At 39.6% G+C, this 16,710-nt stretch overlaps 1 protein-coding gene across 7 annotated transcripts in view; it reads right to left on the bottom strand.

Annotated features, from left to right (window-relative positions):
* LOC149315618 (transcriptional repressor CTCFL-like) overlaps nt 1–15,513 on the bottom strand; it is a 37,018-nt gene extending 21,505 nt beyond the window's left edge. Inside the window, exons 1-6 of one of the 7 annotated variants that reach the window (XM_089513761.1) lie at nt 10,099–10,147; nt 9,457–9,701; nt 7,492–7,616; nt 5,392–5,947; nt 2,361–2,622; nt 451–618 (exon numbers count right to left, since the gene is read on the bottom strand). In XM_089513761.1, coding sequence (XP_089369887.1) covers nt 451–618; nt 2,361–2,622; nt 5,392–5,934 — 973 coding nt within the window. In that variant the 5' untranslated portion in view covers nt 5,935–5,947; nt 7,492–7,616; nt 9,457–9,701; nt 10,099–10,147. Of the gene's footprint in view, nt 1–450; nt 619–2,360; nt 2,623–5,391; nt 5,948–7,491; nt 7,617–7,992; nt 8,608–9,456; nt 9,702–10,098; nt 10,171–11,643; nt 11,685–15,361 lie in introns of those variants that run through there. The other 6 variants (XM_089513758.1, XM_089513757.1, XM_089513756.1 and 3 more) reach the window with 6 other exon arrangements.
* Between the last annotated feature and the right edge of the window lie 1,197 nt (nt 15,514–16,710).

The raw sequence follows: 16,710 nt of genomic DNA, 5'->3' as shown, positions 1-16,710 counted from the left end.
TACACATATGTATTTAACTGTACTTGTTTTATATCCACCTGCTTTTGGAGCTCAAGTGGAAAAATAGCCTGTCAGTCACCTAACAGCCAAGTCTACATCATGCTAATAGTGTAAATACAGTAAGCCAAAAAGTGTCACATTGATGCTTCTGCTAAGAAAGGATGATGGGGAACTAAAGGATGTAGCCAAATGAGGTCACATAGGCCACAGTGTTTGGCTTGGCAAACACAACCCACCATAAATTCTGGACAACTGTATGTCACAGAAATCCCTTGCAATCAAAAATCCCACACAAATCTCCTGCAATCAAAAATTAAGAGATTAAGGTTTTACAATATCCACACTTATAAGATTTGTTTTTTAAAAAAATGGTTGCCGCAAGCTGTTATGTTATGATTTGCTGGTTCCATCTGAAAGATGCCAAAGAAAACAAATGCACACTAATCATACCTGTATGTGTGTTCATATGGTTGCGCAAGATGGAAGCAGTACGGAAGGCTTTAAGGCAGAGGTGGCACATATGGGGCTTTTCATCAGAGTGTTTTCTCATGTGACGAGTCAGGCCTGACAAACTGGAAGAGGTGAATGTGCAAAACCTGCAGCACTGTGGCATGTTCCCTAGAAGAACAGTTGTTTTCATATCAAATGCTCCCCAGTTTCTGCTGTTTTTATGTCAAACAAGTCATAAAAAGTGTTTCTTTTTGTAAAGAAAACAAAAACAAATCAATACGTGAATTCTTCCCATGTGAGAAACTGATACATGTATATTTAGTATCTGATGTCTCACCACACAGCGACTTTCAGTCATAAGTGTGAATTGCTTCCACTGAAATCCCATCATTGCATTTCAGCAGCATGGATATAATGTTTGATCAATGTTCATTCAACAGGTAGGTCACAAACTGGCAAACATGTTCATGTGGTTTGCACTTTAGGAATCTCTATTTCAACTGTTAATAACATTTTTGAGGAACCAAAGCCACAAAGGTAAAAGAAGAGACTGTAATTTACAAGGTAATAAAAATGTAATGTTAACACTAAGAAAAACAAGATAAACCTCATTGGAAACACTTGAACAAAAGAGATGTATATAGGGTTGTCAGAGTGAAAACTGGAGATATCTTCTGTACCTTTAATGATGTAGAAGAAGCAATTTCGGTAGATGTTGCTCTCTGTGCAACCAGGTAACAAGGAACTCCTGCTGAAATTCATCCTTTTATTTAACTATTAAAATCACCAAAAACATCCCCCGTTTTCACTTTGACAATCCTAGATATATAATGGAAATTGGCTTTGTCTCACATAACTAGGGCTGCCATAATTGTCCACTTTTACCAGGGACAAAATGTAGGACAAATTCAAGACCAAACTGTAGGGCAACTGCAGGACAAAACTCAGCTCAAAATGTAGGACATTTAAGGTCCACCATTTTTCTTCAATGTCCTACATTTTGGGCTGAGTTTTGTCCTGCAGTTGTCCTACAGTTTGGTCTTGAATTTGTTCCACATTTTGTCCCTGGTAAAAGTGGACAATTATGACAACCCTACACATAACCCCAGTTCACGAATTCAGGTGTGTGTTGGGGGAACTCCACAATGTGTTCAGTTTTGCCTGATCTTCCTGAATCCTTCCTCCCCACCACATAAAATGCCTTCAGTTCAATTTGGGAGAAACCAGCTGCTCATATAAAGGGGCCTGTTTATAATGGAAGCTTCATGAATTCACTATCAAAACTAACTGGATGTATAATCCCAGATGTCATTTATAGTAGGGGTAAGCAAATGCCAAGGGTTAAAGGTACACTAGCCCCCTTACTACAGGAATTAATCTTACAGTTAGCCCTCTGTATGCACAGATTCCTTATCCATGGAGTCAACCATTCATGGGTTGAAAATATTAAAAGAAATATAAATTCCAAAAGCAAACCTTGATTTTGCCATTTTATATAAGGGACACTATTTTACTATGCCCTTGTATTTAATAGGACTTGAGTATCCACATATTTTGGTGTCCACAGGAGGTCCTAAAACAAAACCCCAGTGAATACCAAGGACCCATGGTAAAATACATTCTATAAGGAAATAAAAGGACAAGTGAACAATATCCCTCTCCTCTCCCAAAGCAGCCTTCTTTGGTCCAGGGTTCTCCAGGTGTTTTAACCCACCATCCCCCCACTCTCCATAGCCATTGGGCATGCTGATGGATAGTGTAGTCCAACTCATCTGGAGATTGGGGAGGAAAACTGCCCCACAGAGTGCTAAAAGAAAGAACTGTCATTCTTACTAGTTAACCTAAAGGTGTCTCTATTCCAGCACTGTTTCTTAACAAGACCAATTGCATAATCGTGCTTATGTACATACCATCTCCCCACTGGACTGTGCTCCCATGGGCCTTTGAAGTAACTGCTGCACTTGTCAAGACAGGATGTTGGGATGCACATTCATTGCTTTGATCTCTCTTCTCAGAACTGTGAAGCAGTACAGGATCAACTTCAATCCTACCATTCAAAATTTTTGTTGCCTCTTCTGGAAATGAACAGCTTATTCTGGCCTCTTCAGCTGCAAGAAATTGCTGACCCTCACATTCAATGTATGTAATTATATATTTTCTTCTATCAGCCTGCTTTTTAGACAAAATAAAAAAAAAAAAGGGGGGGGGGAGCAGAAATGTAACGTGAACTGAGAGATCCCAGATCTCAACACAGTTAAAACTGCAGTGGTACTCTATACTTACACGTCCAGACAAAACCATATAGATATAATTAAATGTTAAGTCACTAATTAAACAATCATTCATGCTTTGGCTTATTTCATAACTCGTCTAGATTTTGGTTGAAACACCAGTCCACACGAACCTTCTCAATATACAAATATTGCTGTTAATATTCAAGCAACTATGATATTTAAAGAGCATACAATTTCCAGAGGTGTACCTGTTGGTGTACTAGTCTGAGTGTTGGACTAGGACTCAGGGAGACTAGGATTCGAATCCACATTCAGTCATGGAAACCAACTTGTCACATGCTCTCCGTTTTAGAAAAAAACAAACGTCAGAACAAATTTTGCTAACAAACTCCTGTGATAAGGTTGCTGTAAGTCAGAATAGACTTGAAGACACATAACAACAACAAGAAAGCAATATTAGGCAGTTGCGGCACAAACAATAAAAGTGTCTTGTGGCATCATAAAGATTAACAAATGTGTCATTGTGGTATAAGATTTTATGAACTTGGGGCCACTTCATCACATATCAGTCCACAAAAATACTCCATAAACATTTAGTCTGACCAGTAAAGTGTTTTCAAATGTAACACTCAAGAATAAGTCATCAAGGATTTAAACCTGAACTTTACTTCTGATTATCTAGATAGGTGTGCTGCCCAGAAAGTTTTCTGGCTACTTTTATTTTTGACTAAAAATCTGTATGATATGTGTGCTGTCTCCATGCAGTATAAATCCATGATGTAACAGAGAGGCTGACAAGACGTGTCAAGTCCACGGACCATTACCCCTTCCCTTAGGTCCACATCGGAACCAATAACACTGCAAAGCATAGGCTTCAGGATATAACAAGGGATTACAAGGCTCTAGGTAGGAAGCTGAAGGACATTGATGTACAGGTTGTCACTTCATCTCTCCTCCCAGTTGAAGGACACAACCCAGGAAGGAGAGAAGAATAGTGAAGGTGAACAACTGGTTTTGAAGTTGGTGCCACGAGGAATGATTTGGCTACTTGAACCAGGGACTGCAGTTTCATGAAGATGGACTCCTGGAAAGTGATGGTTTGCACCTCACAGCAATTGGCAGGAACATTTTTGCTGAGACTCACAAATTTGATTAAGAAGGATTTAAACTGAACTATATGGAGGAAGGAGACAATATTTTTTAGGACAGGAATTCATCAGGTGCTGAGATAATAGAGGAAACTGAGCAAAAAAATACAAGAACCTAACATGAGGGGGGGAAGCAGATTGGGGATATGATCCAAGGTCTTTGATGTCTCTAGACTAATGCACAAAGCATGGGAAACAAACAAGATAAACTTGAACTCTTAATGCAGCAAAGCAAATATGATATAATAGGCATCATGGAAATCTGATGGATTGAGTCTCATGATTGGAATGTAGTAACTAAGGGGTATAACTTCCTTCAGAGAAATAGACCAAAGAGGAAAGGATGAGGAATATCATTTTAAGTCAAAGATGCTTACACCTGTGAAGGGATCCATGACTTAAATCCTAGAATCCAGGGTTCAGAACATTCAGAAAGTAGAAATATAGTAGTGGGAGAGTTTAACTATCCTGATATTTGTTGGAAGTCAAACTCTGCTAAGAATACAAGGCCCAACAAATTCTTCAGTCATTTTCATTGTCAAGAAGATGGAAGAGGCAACAAGGGGATCAGCTATTTTGGATCTGATTCTAACCAACATTGATGACCTGGTTAATGGGGTAGGAGTGGCAGGATTCTCAGGTTGGAGTATCTGTGTTCTCCTGGCGTTTATTATACAGCAGAAAGGAGACACCAATGGTAGTCAGACATGCATTCTAGACTTCAAGAAAGCTGATTTCAATAAACATAGGGAAATACTGGGTATGATCCCACGGTCAGGAATACTAAAAGAGAAGGGATGGGAGTTTCTCAAAAGGGAGATACTGAAGACACAATTTCAAACTGTTCCAACAAAGATGAAAAATAAGAGGTGTCTAAAGAAACCAAGATGGATGTCCAAATAACTTTCAGGTTTTACTAAACTAAATTACCTCAAAATTACCTCTGGGGGCGTGCAGGCCATTTTTTGCCATATGTTTGTTCCTCGATCTTATTTAGTCCCAGGAGAAGCCTTTTTTAGAATAGGAAGTGTCTGCTGTGCACTTGCTTCTGTCAAAAACATGCATCTTGGGAATAAAATGGCCCGGAGAAGGGGCGAAAACATGGCAAAAATGCTGTCCACAACCCTGAGGGTGTTCGGGGGCATTTTTCTTTTTTTTTCAAATTGTGTGAGCAGGGAGTACAGTCTTCCAATATCTCCTGGGGAGCTAATGAAGCCCCTAGACTTTTGGAAGCTACTTTGAGTCCCTATCTGGGAAGAAGGAATCTTGCAACATCATTGAGACTAACTGGAAGATAGAAGCTGGTAGCATGAGTTTTCATAGACTTGAGCCTATTTCTTCAAATGCATTTGGATGCATTTGAGGAAGTAGGCTCAGATCTACAAAAAATCATGTTACCAAATTCTATCATCCAGTTAGTCTCAAAGGTACTACAAGATCCCTTTGCATACTGATTTTTGAGACTAAATTAACATGGCTATGTCTTTGAATTCCACTAACTGGGAAAATATTAGTGTTCAGATGATGATGATTAATAACAATAATAATAACAACAATACCTTGATCTCCAGAACATTTGAGGACTCCTCAGTTGACCTTTTATCCTCATTAAATGTGTGCCCTTCCTTCAGACCATTGATATGCATCACTTCCATCTCATGGATTGTATAAACGTCTTCAGGCAAACTTATTGCCAAGACTTCTTCAGGGTTATCCTGAATATCTATACTCTGTGGCATCACTGCCAAGGGTTGCAAGAGGCTTCCCTCTTGTTGGATCATGGCTTGGAGCCCATTCTGCTGATTGTCCAGAGAAACTCCGTGTAAATCATCTTCTTCTATTTTCAAATTCACTGTCTTCAGCAAAATGAGATGTTTCTCCCTCTCTCCCAAAGGTTGGCTAGGCTCGTTATCTATGGCCGTTTCCAGGAAACTACCAAGCAAGATGGGATGTAGGTCTGCCACCTCTGCTTCACCATAAATACAGCCCCCCATTTTCTCATGGGAGGTACAGTTGACTTCTTGTGTTTTCTGCCACAATCTTTCATCAACTTTGATTTGGGGGAATTGCTCACCCAGTTTTGGGGTTTCTGGGCTCTCCATCTTTGGGCTGGACCTACAGAAAGGAAGGGAAAGAGTTGCCATGCTTCAGGTTACAAGAAATGCAAATCTTGGCTTATTAAAATCTTGTAAGCTAAACAAGAACAAATACAGCTTGAGTCCCCATTATCTACAATTCCAAAATGTAAAATATTCCAAAATCTAAAATTGTCCACATGGGTGGCTGGGATAGTGACACTTTTGCTTTCTGATGGTTTAGTGTGCACAAACTTTGTTTCATACACAAATATTCTTTAAAAATATCATGTATAAAATTACCATCAAACTATGTGTATAAAGTGTATGCAAAACAATAATGAAGGCAGTGTATAGACTATCTCCAAGATATCTCATTATGTATATGCAAACATTCCAAAATCAAAATCAAAATCAAAATTTAAAAAATCCAAACTCCACTTCAGGCCCCAAGCATTCTGGATAGGAGAGACTCAATCTGCAACTTCTAGTTTTTTCCTTTCTGGGAAAGATGATAAGAATTTATGTTTGTTTTAAAGTTATTTTTTCCATGCTTTGGGTCATTTTTGCAAAGAATCTGTGCTAGAAAGAGGATCTTTCTGTGTAGAAACAATGCACACAAACTAACTTTTCATGCACACACTCACTAATATATACAGAGATGTGAAAAATTTTCTGATGGATATCAGGGAAGTTTCCCGTGTCTCACTGAGGATAAAAATATTCAAAAGTATTCCCTATATCTCTACAGGTTAGAAAGGAAACAGAAAAGGGCCAGGGCTGAGGCAGAGTGAAAAATTACTAATTTATATAGCATCATTGATGTACATGTACTTTACAACAGCATAAAACATTTATAACTACTTCAATATAAAATACTAAAATACAATATTAGAATGCAATACCAAAATACAATCCTAAAAATGCAATAGCAAACTACAATGCAAAAAAGAAGAAGAAAAATCTATACACACAAACACAGAATTCATAATAAAACAAATAATCAATTATAGTAATATGTTGTTCATTTTTTGGTATAACTATTAATACAGGTTACCCTTATATGCTTGTGTTTTGAATTTTGGATTACCTGTAATTGTGCATACATACATACATACATACATACTGAGATATCTTGAAGATGAGACCCAAACCTAAACACAAAATTCATTTATGTTTCATACATAGTATATATATATATATATATATATATACACACACACACACACACACACACACACACACACACACACACGCCCACACAGAGACAACCCAAAGGTAATTTTATACATATCTTTTTAAAAATTGTGCATGAAACAGTTTATGTCCATTGAACTATAGAAAAGCATGCCATTATTTCAGCCACCCACTTGGATAGTTTGGGATTTTGGAATATTTTGGATTTTGAAATTCCAGATAAGGGAGAATTAACTTGTAGTACCACCACTAAGTGGGAGTAAATATAGTTCTGTGAGTAAAGATAGCTCTGCACTCTTCTACCTCAGGTGGTTGACTATGTACCTTGCCCTACATTGTCATTACATTGCCATGCAAGTATTGTTTAGAAAAAAAGAACATGCAAACCAGGTAGGGGTCCAAAGCTTGTAAAAGTGTTCATTCCAGTTGAGGGATTCTGGGAGTCCACAAAATTAATTCTTGCAAGCTCTGGTCTTTCCAGTGCACCATTTTTCAATCCATCCTAAAACTCCCTTGCAGAAAAGAAGTTGCCTCGCAGTTATTTAGATAATAAATCAACACATCCAACTCTGCCTGGATTTTTGGCCCTGTTTGGATTCTTCTGACCATCTCTTGTATCTGTCCTTTCATGAGTGAAAACTTAAAACTGGCTAGAACATACATCTAATTCTAAATTAATAAATTCCTGCCTTCTGTCCTTCATTAACATCACTCACATTTCATTCCGTTTCCTTCATTCCATATTCCCAGAATATTTCAACATTAGGTGCAAACAAAATGCCAGACTATAAACTAATAATTTCCCCAACAGATTCCTAACACAGTTTAGTCCATTTGAGTATTTGAGCCTGTTAATAGTCCAGATCACACACCTGGCACTGTATTTACCTTATTCTATTCTTGGTTCCTCCAAAATCAGTTTGAAAACAAGTTATTTTGGAATTACTAATCCTAGATGCTCCCAGCCTGCCAATCCACTGGCTGGAAGATTTGAAGAAATGTAATCTAAAACATAATTTTTCCAAGGTCTGTCCTGAATAATTTTAACCATTTAATTCTTCACCTCTGTGTTCGTTCTAATTCAAGTAAACTGTTGGATTCATTTTTGGCTCTGTAAAAGTTCCTCCCCCCAAATGTCTAAGTAGCAATACTGTGCATGCCATGCCTACTTTTATTTTAAAGTTATATATTTATGACATGGCACCATGCCACAAATGGCTGACATACGTCTCCAATGACTTAATTTTTGTGTACCTATTTGCATGGTGGTCTCAAGGCTTTAATCCTAACCTAAATCCCTTGCATTGATAATCTTCCTCCTGCACTACAGGATTTTCCCCCTGGTCCTCTCAGTGATCAGTAATACATCTTGTCCTAGCTTCTCAATTTTTTTCTTAAATCTTCCTGACCCCAGATATCTTCTGCACTTCACTTCCCATACTTCATTCCAAATTCCCAGAATATTTTGAATTCTGACCGGCTTAATCCTAAACCCATTTTAAAGTATTCCCTCCCAACTACTAAACAGCTTTCTTTGGAGTGAAGGATCTCGGGTACAGGAGGTATTATCAAGGGGGGAAAAGCCGTAATATATAATATTGGCACACAAATGGTGTTGTTGTAACAGCTGTATACACAAACGGTTCTCATTGATTATTGCCTTAGTTGATACCTTTTCTGTCTAGAAAATTTGCTGATGGATAAAAGCAAGTTTAAAGAAGTTGATTTCACCAACCTTGTAAAAAGTGCAATTGCTTAAAAAAAAGCATTTCAAAGAAATGATTAGAACTGATTTGTTCGGCGCCTTGAGTCCACATATTGTGAGAAAGGTGGGATATAAGTAAATAAAATAAAAGTCTACCATTTGAGCCTGTGGCATCCTGCTTACAATCTTATGTGTGTTTACTCAGTGTGAGCTCCTTCTGGTGCATAAGATTTAAGCAATCTGGGCCTTTAGGATTCCTGCCCTATGCACTTGGCTCCCCCAAAATCAATTCTGCCTCCTTACATTTTAATGTTTATGTACTGTTTTTAAATTCTAGTGCTTTAAATTTGCAGTTTGCCGGCTGGCGTCCTTATATTGGGAGAAAGGCAGGATATAAGTAAATAATAATAACAATAATTAATAATAATAATATTCCCTAGCATTGGAGCCACATTTTCCAAGTGGGCCCTGTGCAGATTTACTCAGAAATAAATTCCACCAAATTACATGCTTGGAGTGTTCGAGTGTGACTTTGGAGACCAGGGCTCAGTTTTCTGCAGGGCCATGGAAACCCATTGCGTGACCTTGGGCAAGTCACACTCTCTCAGCCTCAGGGGAAGGCAATAGCAAAACTGCTCAGAACAAACCTTGCCAACAAAACTCCATGATCGGGTGGCCTTAGGGTCGCCGTAAGTCCAGGGTGACCAGAGGTCCTAACCACAAAGAAGAAGAAGGCATCACAAAATGGAGGCCCTTCAAGAAAAATGTAGAAGAGCTAAAAGCAGTCATAAAAATAAAAGTCATGATCAACATGGAGGACATTTTGACATTCCTCCTGGGCAGCAGGATGAAATGGAGCACATGTCTTGGAAAAGGAGGATGTCTGGTCACCCTGCATAAGTGGAAAAAAGAAAACAAATCAACTTCAAGGCAGGCAACAAGAAGAAGAACCATGCTCTCCAGACATGGGCTTTTTGGGTTGCAAGGCTATGGAGCTTCCTTGCAAGCAAGCACTGTGGGATCAGGATTCACTTTGCATCTTTTTTTTTTTTAAAAAGAACCCTTTTCTCCATTTCTTTAGCCCCAATATCTGGATCCTTATTTGCAATTTTTCACCCTAAGGAAAAAACAAAAAAACTCATCCTCCTCAACTCTGCAGAAATCTCTCATCTAACCATCTCCTTTGTCTGCCCTTGCCTGGCCCCACCATCCCACAAAGATCTCTTGTGAGGATCTAGTCCAGACCCCCATCCTCCAAAGAAGACCTTCCCTGGATCCCCACACTGGACCTGTAGGGAGCTTCTCTGTCCTCGAACCCCAGAAAGGGCTGGATTTGCCACCTTTGCCCAAGAGGCAAAGCAGGAGAGCTAGCAGGGCTTCCAAATGTTGCAAAGGAGAGGAGGCCTGGGAATGGGATGGGATTCTGGATGCACTTCCTCTTTGGAGGAAGCACCAGTTGTTGCATTCACACTGCAGAAATAATGCACTTTAACCGCCATACCCTGAAGGCTATGACATTCTGGGGATGGTGATTCATTGTGGCACACCAGAAGCCAAGCACTGGATCTCCACTGCAGAAATCCTGCACTTTGGCCCGGTTTAGGATGGTAGAAATGTCAGGGGCTCCCAGGGTAACCAGAGTTTTTCCTTTTCCAGGACCTGCCTTACATTTCAACCTTGCGTCCCGGACAGGGTGACCGCAAATAAATAATAACAACAACAATAACAACACAGTCTGCAAAAATAATATAGAAACTCTATATAACCACAAAGGAGGACAAAATGTGGCCCAGTGCAAAAGAAAAGTGTTACCGCCTAGAAAAAGGCAAATATTCCCTCTTGTTTAGTAAATACCCAATGTCCAAACAAGAGGATTAAAAACAAGAATAAGTTTTTATTATATTTTGAGTCCAACATACAATATATATATATATATATATATATCACATACCAAACAACGTATGGCAAAAAGGTAGAAAGCGATACCTCACGCATAGTGAGAAATATTCCAACCTAATACTTGCTTCCTCTATGTTAGGGAAAGAGAATCTTCTGGTCTCAGTTAAAGTTTCCTTGAGTATTAACAATTTAATATTCAGAAATAATTTCCATTTTTTGCGATATCAAAGGCTACAAACACAGGGCAAATCCTGTGCAAAGCTAGAGGTTTAAATTGGAAAAATGTTGATTTTCACACAACGTCATTGTTAAACTAATGTTAACCCAAATGGAAAGTGGAGCAAAAGTAGAAAAAAGGCCGATGCTTTTTTACTTTTGGAAAATCCTGAAAGTAAAAAGGAGAGGCTTTTGTTCACTTTCCATTTGGGTTAACACATGTTTAAGAACGACATGTGTGAAAATCAACCCGCTTTTGCGGGTTTTTTCTACCTTTTAAATCCTGTTTTTGCACAGGATTTCCCCCCGTGTGATAAACTCCAAAGATATATAAATTCATTCCATATGATTTACTTACACTGATATTACATATGCTGTATTTTATTCTGTTTGTTGTTGTTGTTGTTGTTATAGTTGTGTGCCTTCAAGTTATGGCGAACTTAAGGTATTATAGGGTTTTCTTGGCAAGTTTCTTCAGAGGGGGTTTACTATTGCCATCCTCTGAGGCTGAGAAAATGTGACTTGCCCAAGGTCACTCTGTGGGTTTACATGGCTGAGCTGGGAATTGAATGCTGATGTCCAGAGTCATAATCCAACACTCAAACCATTACACCATGCTGCTGTTCTATTATTATTATTATTATTATTATTTACTCAACCATATTTTTCTAATGAACATATCTTCATTAAAAAGCCTTCTTGGTTTGCAATATACTTACAGAACTTTTTATCGGTGCTCAAAATGGAGGATAATTTGGAATTCTTTTTGTTTAGGCAGGCTTGTTTCTACATGTGGGACATCCAAGTCTGATGTGCCATACTAGGTCCAAGAGGACCAACAACTTGCTTACTGCGACTGGATGTCCCAACATACTATATGATATATTTTACAAGGCTGTAATATCAGTTTACCATGGCCACTGATGAAGACTTCTAAGTCGAAATGCGTTTGGTCTTTGTTAGTTCATTTTTTTAATTGTAATTGGGCTTACTGTGATATCCCTTTTATTTACCTTCTGCGAGGTGTAAAGGAATTTATCTGCTATTGCACTAGCACTTTGTATGTTTGACACCTCCTTTTGTTTGTTATACTATTTGGGATTTGCAGTTCTTAAGCCTAGTATTTATTGGCAACACCAGCCTTGTTTACATTAGGATGTGGCACACAGGCCAACACAAACCTGTCTGTCCACAGGATTGCATACATTTTATCTTCTCTCATTCCTCTTGCTTCCTATTGGTTTACTTGGCTTTTCATTTTTATCCCCCCTAGACTTTTTGTTTCCATAACGTAATAATCACAACAGGTGGGGGTGTTTTAGTTATTTTTTAATTTTTAATATGTTTTCAATGTTTCTTTTATATTGTTTTATTTAGATGATTTTAACTTTTTAAATTTTTACTGGAAAGTTTTAAAAAATGTTTTTATTTCATGAGCTGCCTTGGGCCCCTTTTTTGAGCAGAAAGGTAACATAAAAATGAAATAAAATAAATTCTTCCTGGACAGAAGCTTGAAATGTAGGACATGTCCTGAGACAGGAAGACGTCTGGTCACCCTGGTCCAGGAAGAATTCCAAAATGTTGTTCATTTTGAGCACGACTGCGAAGCAGGAATGTGTATTTCTGTTGTTGTTTTTACCTTTTATTCCCTAATGCCCTGCATTTTTCTTGAATGTCCTACATTTGCGGTGCCTTGTCCTCCTTTGTGGACAGTGAGATGGTGAATCTGTTCTGAATTTCAGCCTCATAGTGCCCACTGCAGAATTAATGCAGTTTGACACCGCTTTAACTGCCCTGGCTCCATGCCATGCAATCCTGGGATTTGTAGTTTGTTGTGGCACCAGAAGGCGAAATAGTTCACAAAATCACCAGTCCTGGAATTACACAGCATGGAGCCATGGCAGTTAAAGCAGTGTCAAACTGGATTATTTCTGCATTTCAGATTGCAGCCAATGTTGAAATCACTGCACCATGCTGGATATGTTTACATGAGACGAAGTGCTAGTGAGTAAAAACGCATTGGTGCATGTTGTGTGGGTGCAGTGCAGTTAAGTACATCGTAATAGGATTATGCTTCCAGGAAGCCGTGGACAGGCTTCGGAATTTAGTTTGGAATAAGTTCTGAGTATGCATGCTTGTTGATAAAAATATATATATGGAAGAAGGAAAACACAGGAGGGTTGCAAAATGAAGGTGACATAGGGCTAATCTGCCCTCCAGAAATAATGCAGTTTGACACTGCTTTAACTGCCATGGCTCAATGCGATCTAATTTGGAGAGTTCTAGAGCACCAGAGCGTTCTGGTGGCAGAGGCTATATATCCCACAAATCCCAGAATTCTATAACGTTGAGTCATGGCAGTTAAAGTGGTGTCAAACTGCATTAATTCTGCAGTGCTAATTGGCTCATCGTCTCTTCTCATTTCTGCACCATAAAAAAAAGTAGTGTCTTGCACAAGAAAACCACCCACATACACCCTCCATGTGTTAAAAGAAAAAGAAATGGCACTATTCCTGCCTAGGGGCTGTGTGTGCTAAAAGAGCTGTTTGGAAGCAGTGTAGGAGTGTTTGTTACAATGGACTGATTTGTGTTGACCAGTAGCGTGGCTTTATATATATGGCGCAAGATACCACTATATATTTTTGGGACATCCCCCCAGCGCTGTAAGATAGAGTAAGGTCACATTCACACTATATATTTCATATACATGGATAGTAGTTTAATTGCTATGGTTCCATCCCATGGATTTCTGGGATCTGTAGTTTTTAGGGCTACTTAGAATGTCTGCCAGGCAGATCTACTGCTTCACCAAACTATAGCTCCCAGGATTCTTTAGGATGCAGCCTAGCCGTTAAAGTGCTATAATTGTATAGTGTGAAAGAGGCTTAGTAAGACTGCAGTTATAGGTTGCGTCTCCCTTATTGGAGATGCTTGAGACCAGAAGTGTTTTGGGCTGCATTCACACTGCAGAAACAATCCAGTTTGACACCACTTTAACTGTCATGGCTTAGTGCTATGGAATTCTGGGATTTCTGGTTTGTTGTGGAACCAGAACTCTCTGACAGAGATGGCTAAAGGTCTCACAAAACTACAATTCCCAGGATTCCATAGCATTGAACCATGGCAGTTAAAGCAGTGCCAAAATGGATTATTTCTGCAGTGAAGGTGCAGCCTTGGATTTCAGATTGTTTTGGATTTTGGAATACTGTACCTGCATTTGCATGTAAATACATAATGAGATGGACCCAAGTCTAAACACAAAATCCATTTAAGTTTCATATGTACCATATACACATAGTCTGAAGGTAATTGTATACAATATTTTTTAACATTTTGTGCATGAAACAAAGTTTGTGCACATCGAACCATCAGAAAGCAAAGGTGTCACTATCTCAGCCAGCCATGAAAAATGTTTGGGGTTTTGGAATATTTGGGATTTCAAAATTCTGGATAATGGAGACAACCTATATTAATGAATTTTCTACTGACTAAACTCCAGTGAACAAAGCAGGACTTAACAGTCGATTCTGGTTGTTGTTTTTCATAGGGAAATACTTAAAGAGAAAAAAAAGTACAGTTTGCTAGAGCCCAGTTGTATAGGGTTCCACCCTGGACTGTATGTCTGCTTTTTGTTGTTCTTGTGTGTCTTCAAGTCGATTCCGACTTTGGTTCTGGGAGTTAAAATTTGGTCTGCTATAAAACAAAATCCTCTCTGGCCATAAAATGAAATGGGGGTAATAGATTTCTTAGCCCAGCCCAAAAAACACAAAATTACGTGCACACGGCTGAGATGTCCAGATCACTTCAAGCAAGGTGTTGCAAGTTGTTTGGGATGAGTACGGTTGGGGTGAGGGTACACATGGTGATAAGAAAAAAGGCACAAAAAGCCCAAACAGAAGCAGACAATGAACCGCCAAGTCAAATACTCTGGACATGTATTAAATGGTACTGGGCATCCTGGGGCAAGAATAGGCAGGCTTTAAGTTTGTGAGATTGCTTTGTTTTTGCTCTGGTACCCTGAGATCCACCAGCTGTACCCAAGTGAAAACTAGTGGCTTAGGAATTGGGGGTGTATACATGCTTAGAACTGAGAGATAAAGCAGATCTGCGTACATCTTGACCCCACAATTTATTTTCCCTGCAAGAACCTACCTCACAGCCTTGGCATGCAAAAAATCATTTTTGCATCCAGTTTCAACAGGGAGAAAGGCAAGGTACTAAAAATTGAAATGCATAGATATAGGATGGGTGACACCTAGACTGAAAACAGTACATGTGAAAGGGATTTAGGAGTAGACCAGAAGCTAAAATATGGGTCAACAAGATGATGCAGCAGCTAAAAAAGTAAATATGATATTAGGCTTCATCAATAGTAGTATAGTATATAGACTTAGGGAAGTAATAGTACATCTTTATTTTGCTTTGGTCAGACATCACCTGGAATACCGTGTCCAGTCACCACAATTCAAGAAGGATAGGCACGTGCTGGAGTGCATCCAGAGGAGGGCAGCCAAAATGGTGAAAAGTCTGGAAACTATGCTCTGTGAGGAAAGACTGGAGAAGAGAATCATTCATACGCGGGGTACAGATGGCAGAAAAGGAGCGGTCCGCAGCCGCCCCTTTTCTTGCTGGGTTGGAGGCAGGGCAGCCTCACCGGCAGCCCCTACAGCTCCAACCCAGCACTTTTCCAGGCCACGGGGAAGCGGCAAAATGCTGTTTCACCATGGCCTGGAAAGGGGTGCCCATGGGGCTTCATACCCCATGAACACCTCAAAAGGCACAGCCATTGGAGAAAGGGGCCACTCAGCCCCTTTCTCTCTGGCTTTGTTCCCACAGCAATCACGCTCCCCAGCCCTACTTTTGGTCCCAGCACGGCACTTTCGCTCCATCTGTACTGAGCCAGAGAATTATAGAATCAGACCACAAGGGCAATCCAGTCCAACCCCCTGCCATGCAGGAACTCTCAGACAAAGCATACCTGACAGATGACCATCCAGCCTCTGCTTAAAGACCTCCAAGGAAGGAGACTCCACCACTCTCTGAGAGAGTGTGTTCCACTATTGAATAGCCCTTACTGTCAGGAAGTTCCTCCTAATGTTTAGGTAGAATCTCTTTTCCTGTAGCTTGCATCCATTGTTCCAGGTCCTATTCTCTGGAGCAGCAGAAAACAAGCTTGCTCCCTCCTCAATATGACAGGTTAAGGGATGGCATGATAGCCATGTTTAAATATTTAAAGGGGTGCCATATTGAGGATGGAGCAAGCTTGTTTGCTGCTGCTTCAAAGACTAGGAGCCATAGCAATGGATTCACACTATAGTTTCCATCTCAACATTAGGAAGAACCTCCTGACAGTAAGAAACAATAAGATGGTAAGAGTGGAACATGCTGCCTCAGAGTGTAGTCAAGTCTCCTTGTTGCAAATGCCATGCAGACAAGGTGAGTGGCCATAGGCTCTAAATAATAATAATAATAATAATAATAATTTGTTTTATTTATATACCGCTATTCCAAAGATCATAGCGGTGAACAGCAAGTAAGCTAATTGGCAAGTAAGCTAATTTGCCCCCAACAGTCTGGGTACTCATTTTGGCGACCTCGGAAGGATGCAAGCCTGAGTCGAGCTTAGGTCATGTAGGTCAATGGAATAGTGTTGAATGTAGGCATATTTCCTCAATGGTTCCATAACAGCACAGTGGGCCATAGGCATTTGCAGGGGTTTGGTTCCAGGACCCCCATGGATCCTACTATCTGCATCCAGATAGTAATGCTTTTCTATGTGCCTTACT

Source organism: Sceloporus occidentalis, unplaced genomic scaffold, assembly GCF_023333645.1.
Source record: "Sceloporus occidentalis isolate IW3139 unplaced genomic scaffold, rSceOcc1.0.p SCAF_3, whole genome shotgun sequence".
Classification (NCBI taxonomy): domain Eukaryota; kingdom Metazoa; phylum Chordata; class Lepidosauria; order Squamata; family Phrynosomatidae; genus Sceloporus; species Sceloporus occidentalis.
Note: the sequence above shows the minus strand (reverse complement) of the source record. Positions and strands in the feature narration are given on the sequence as shown.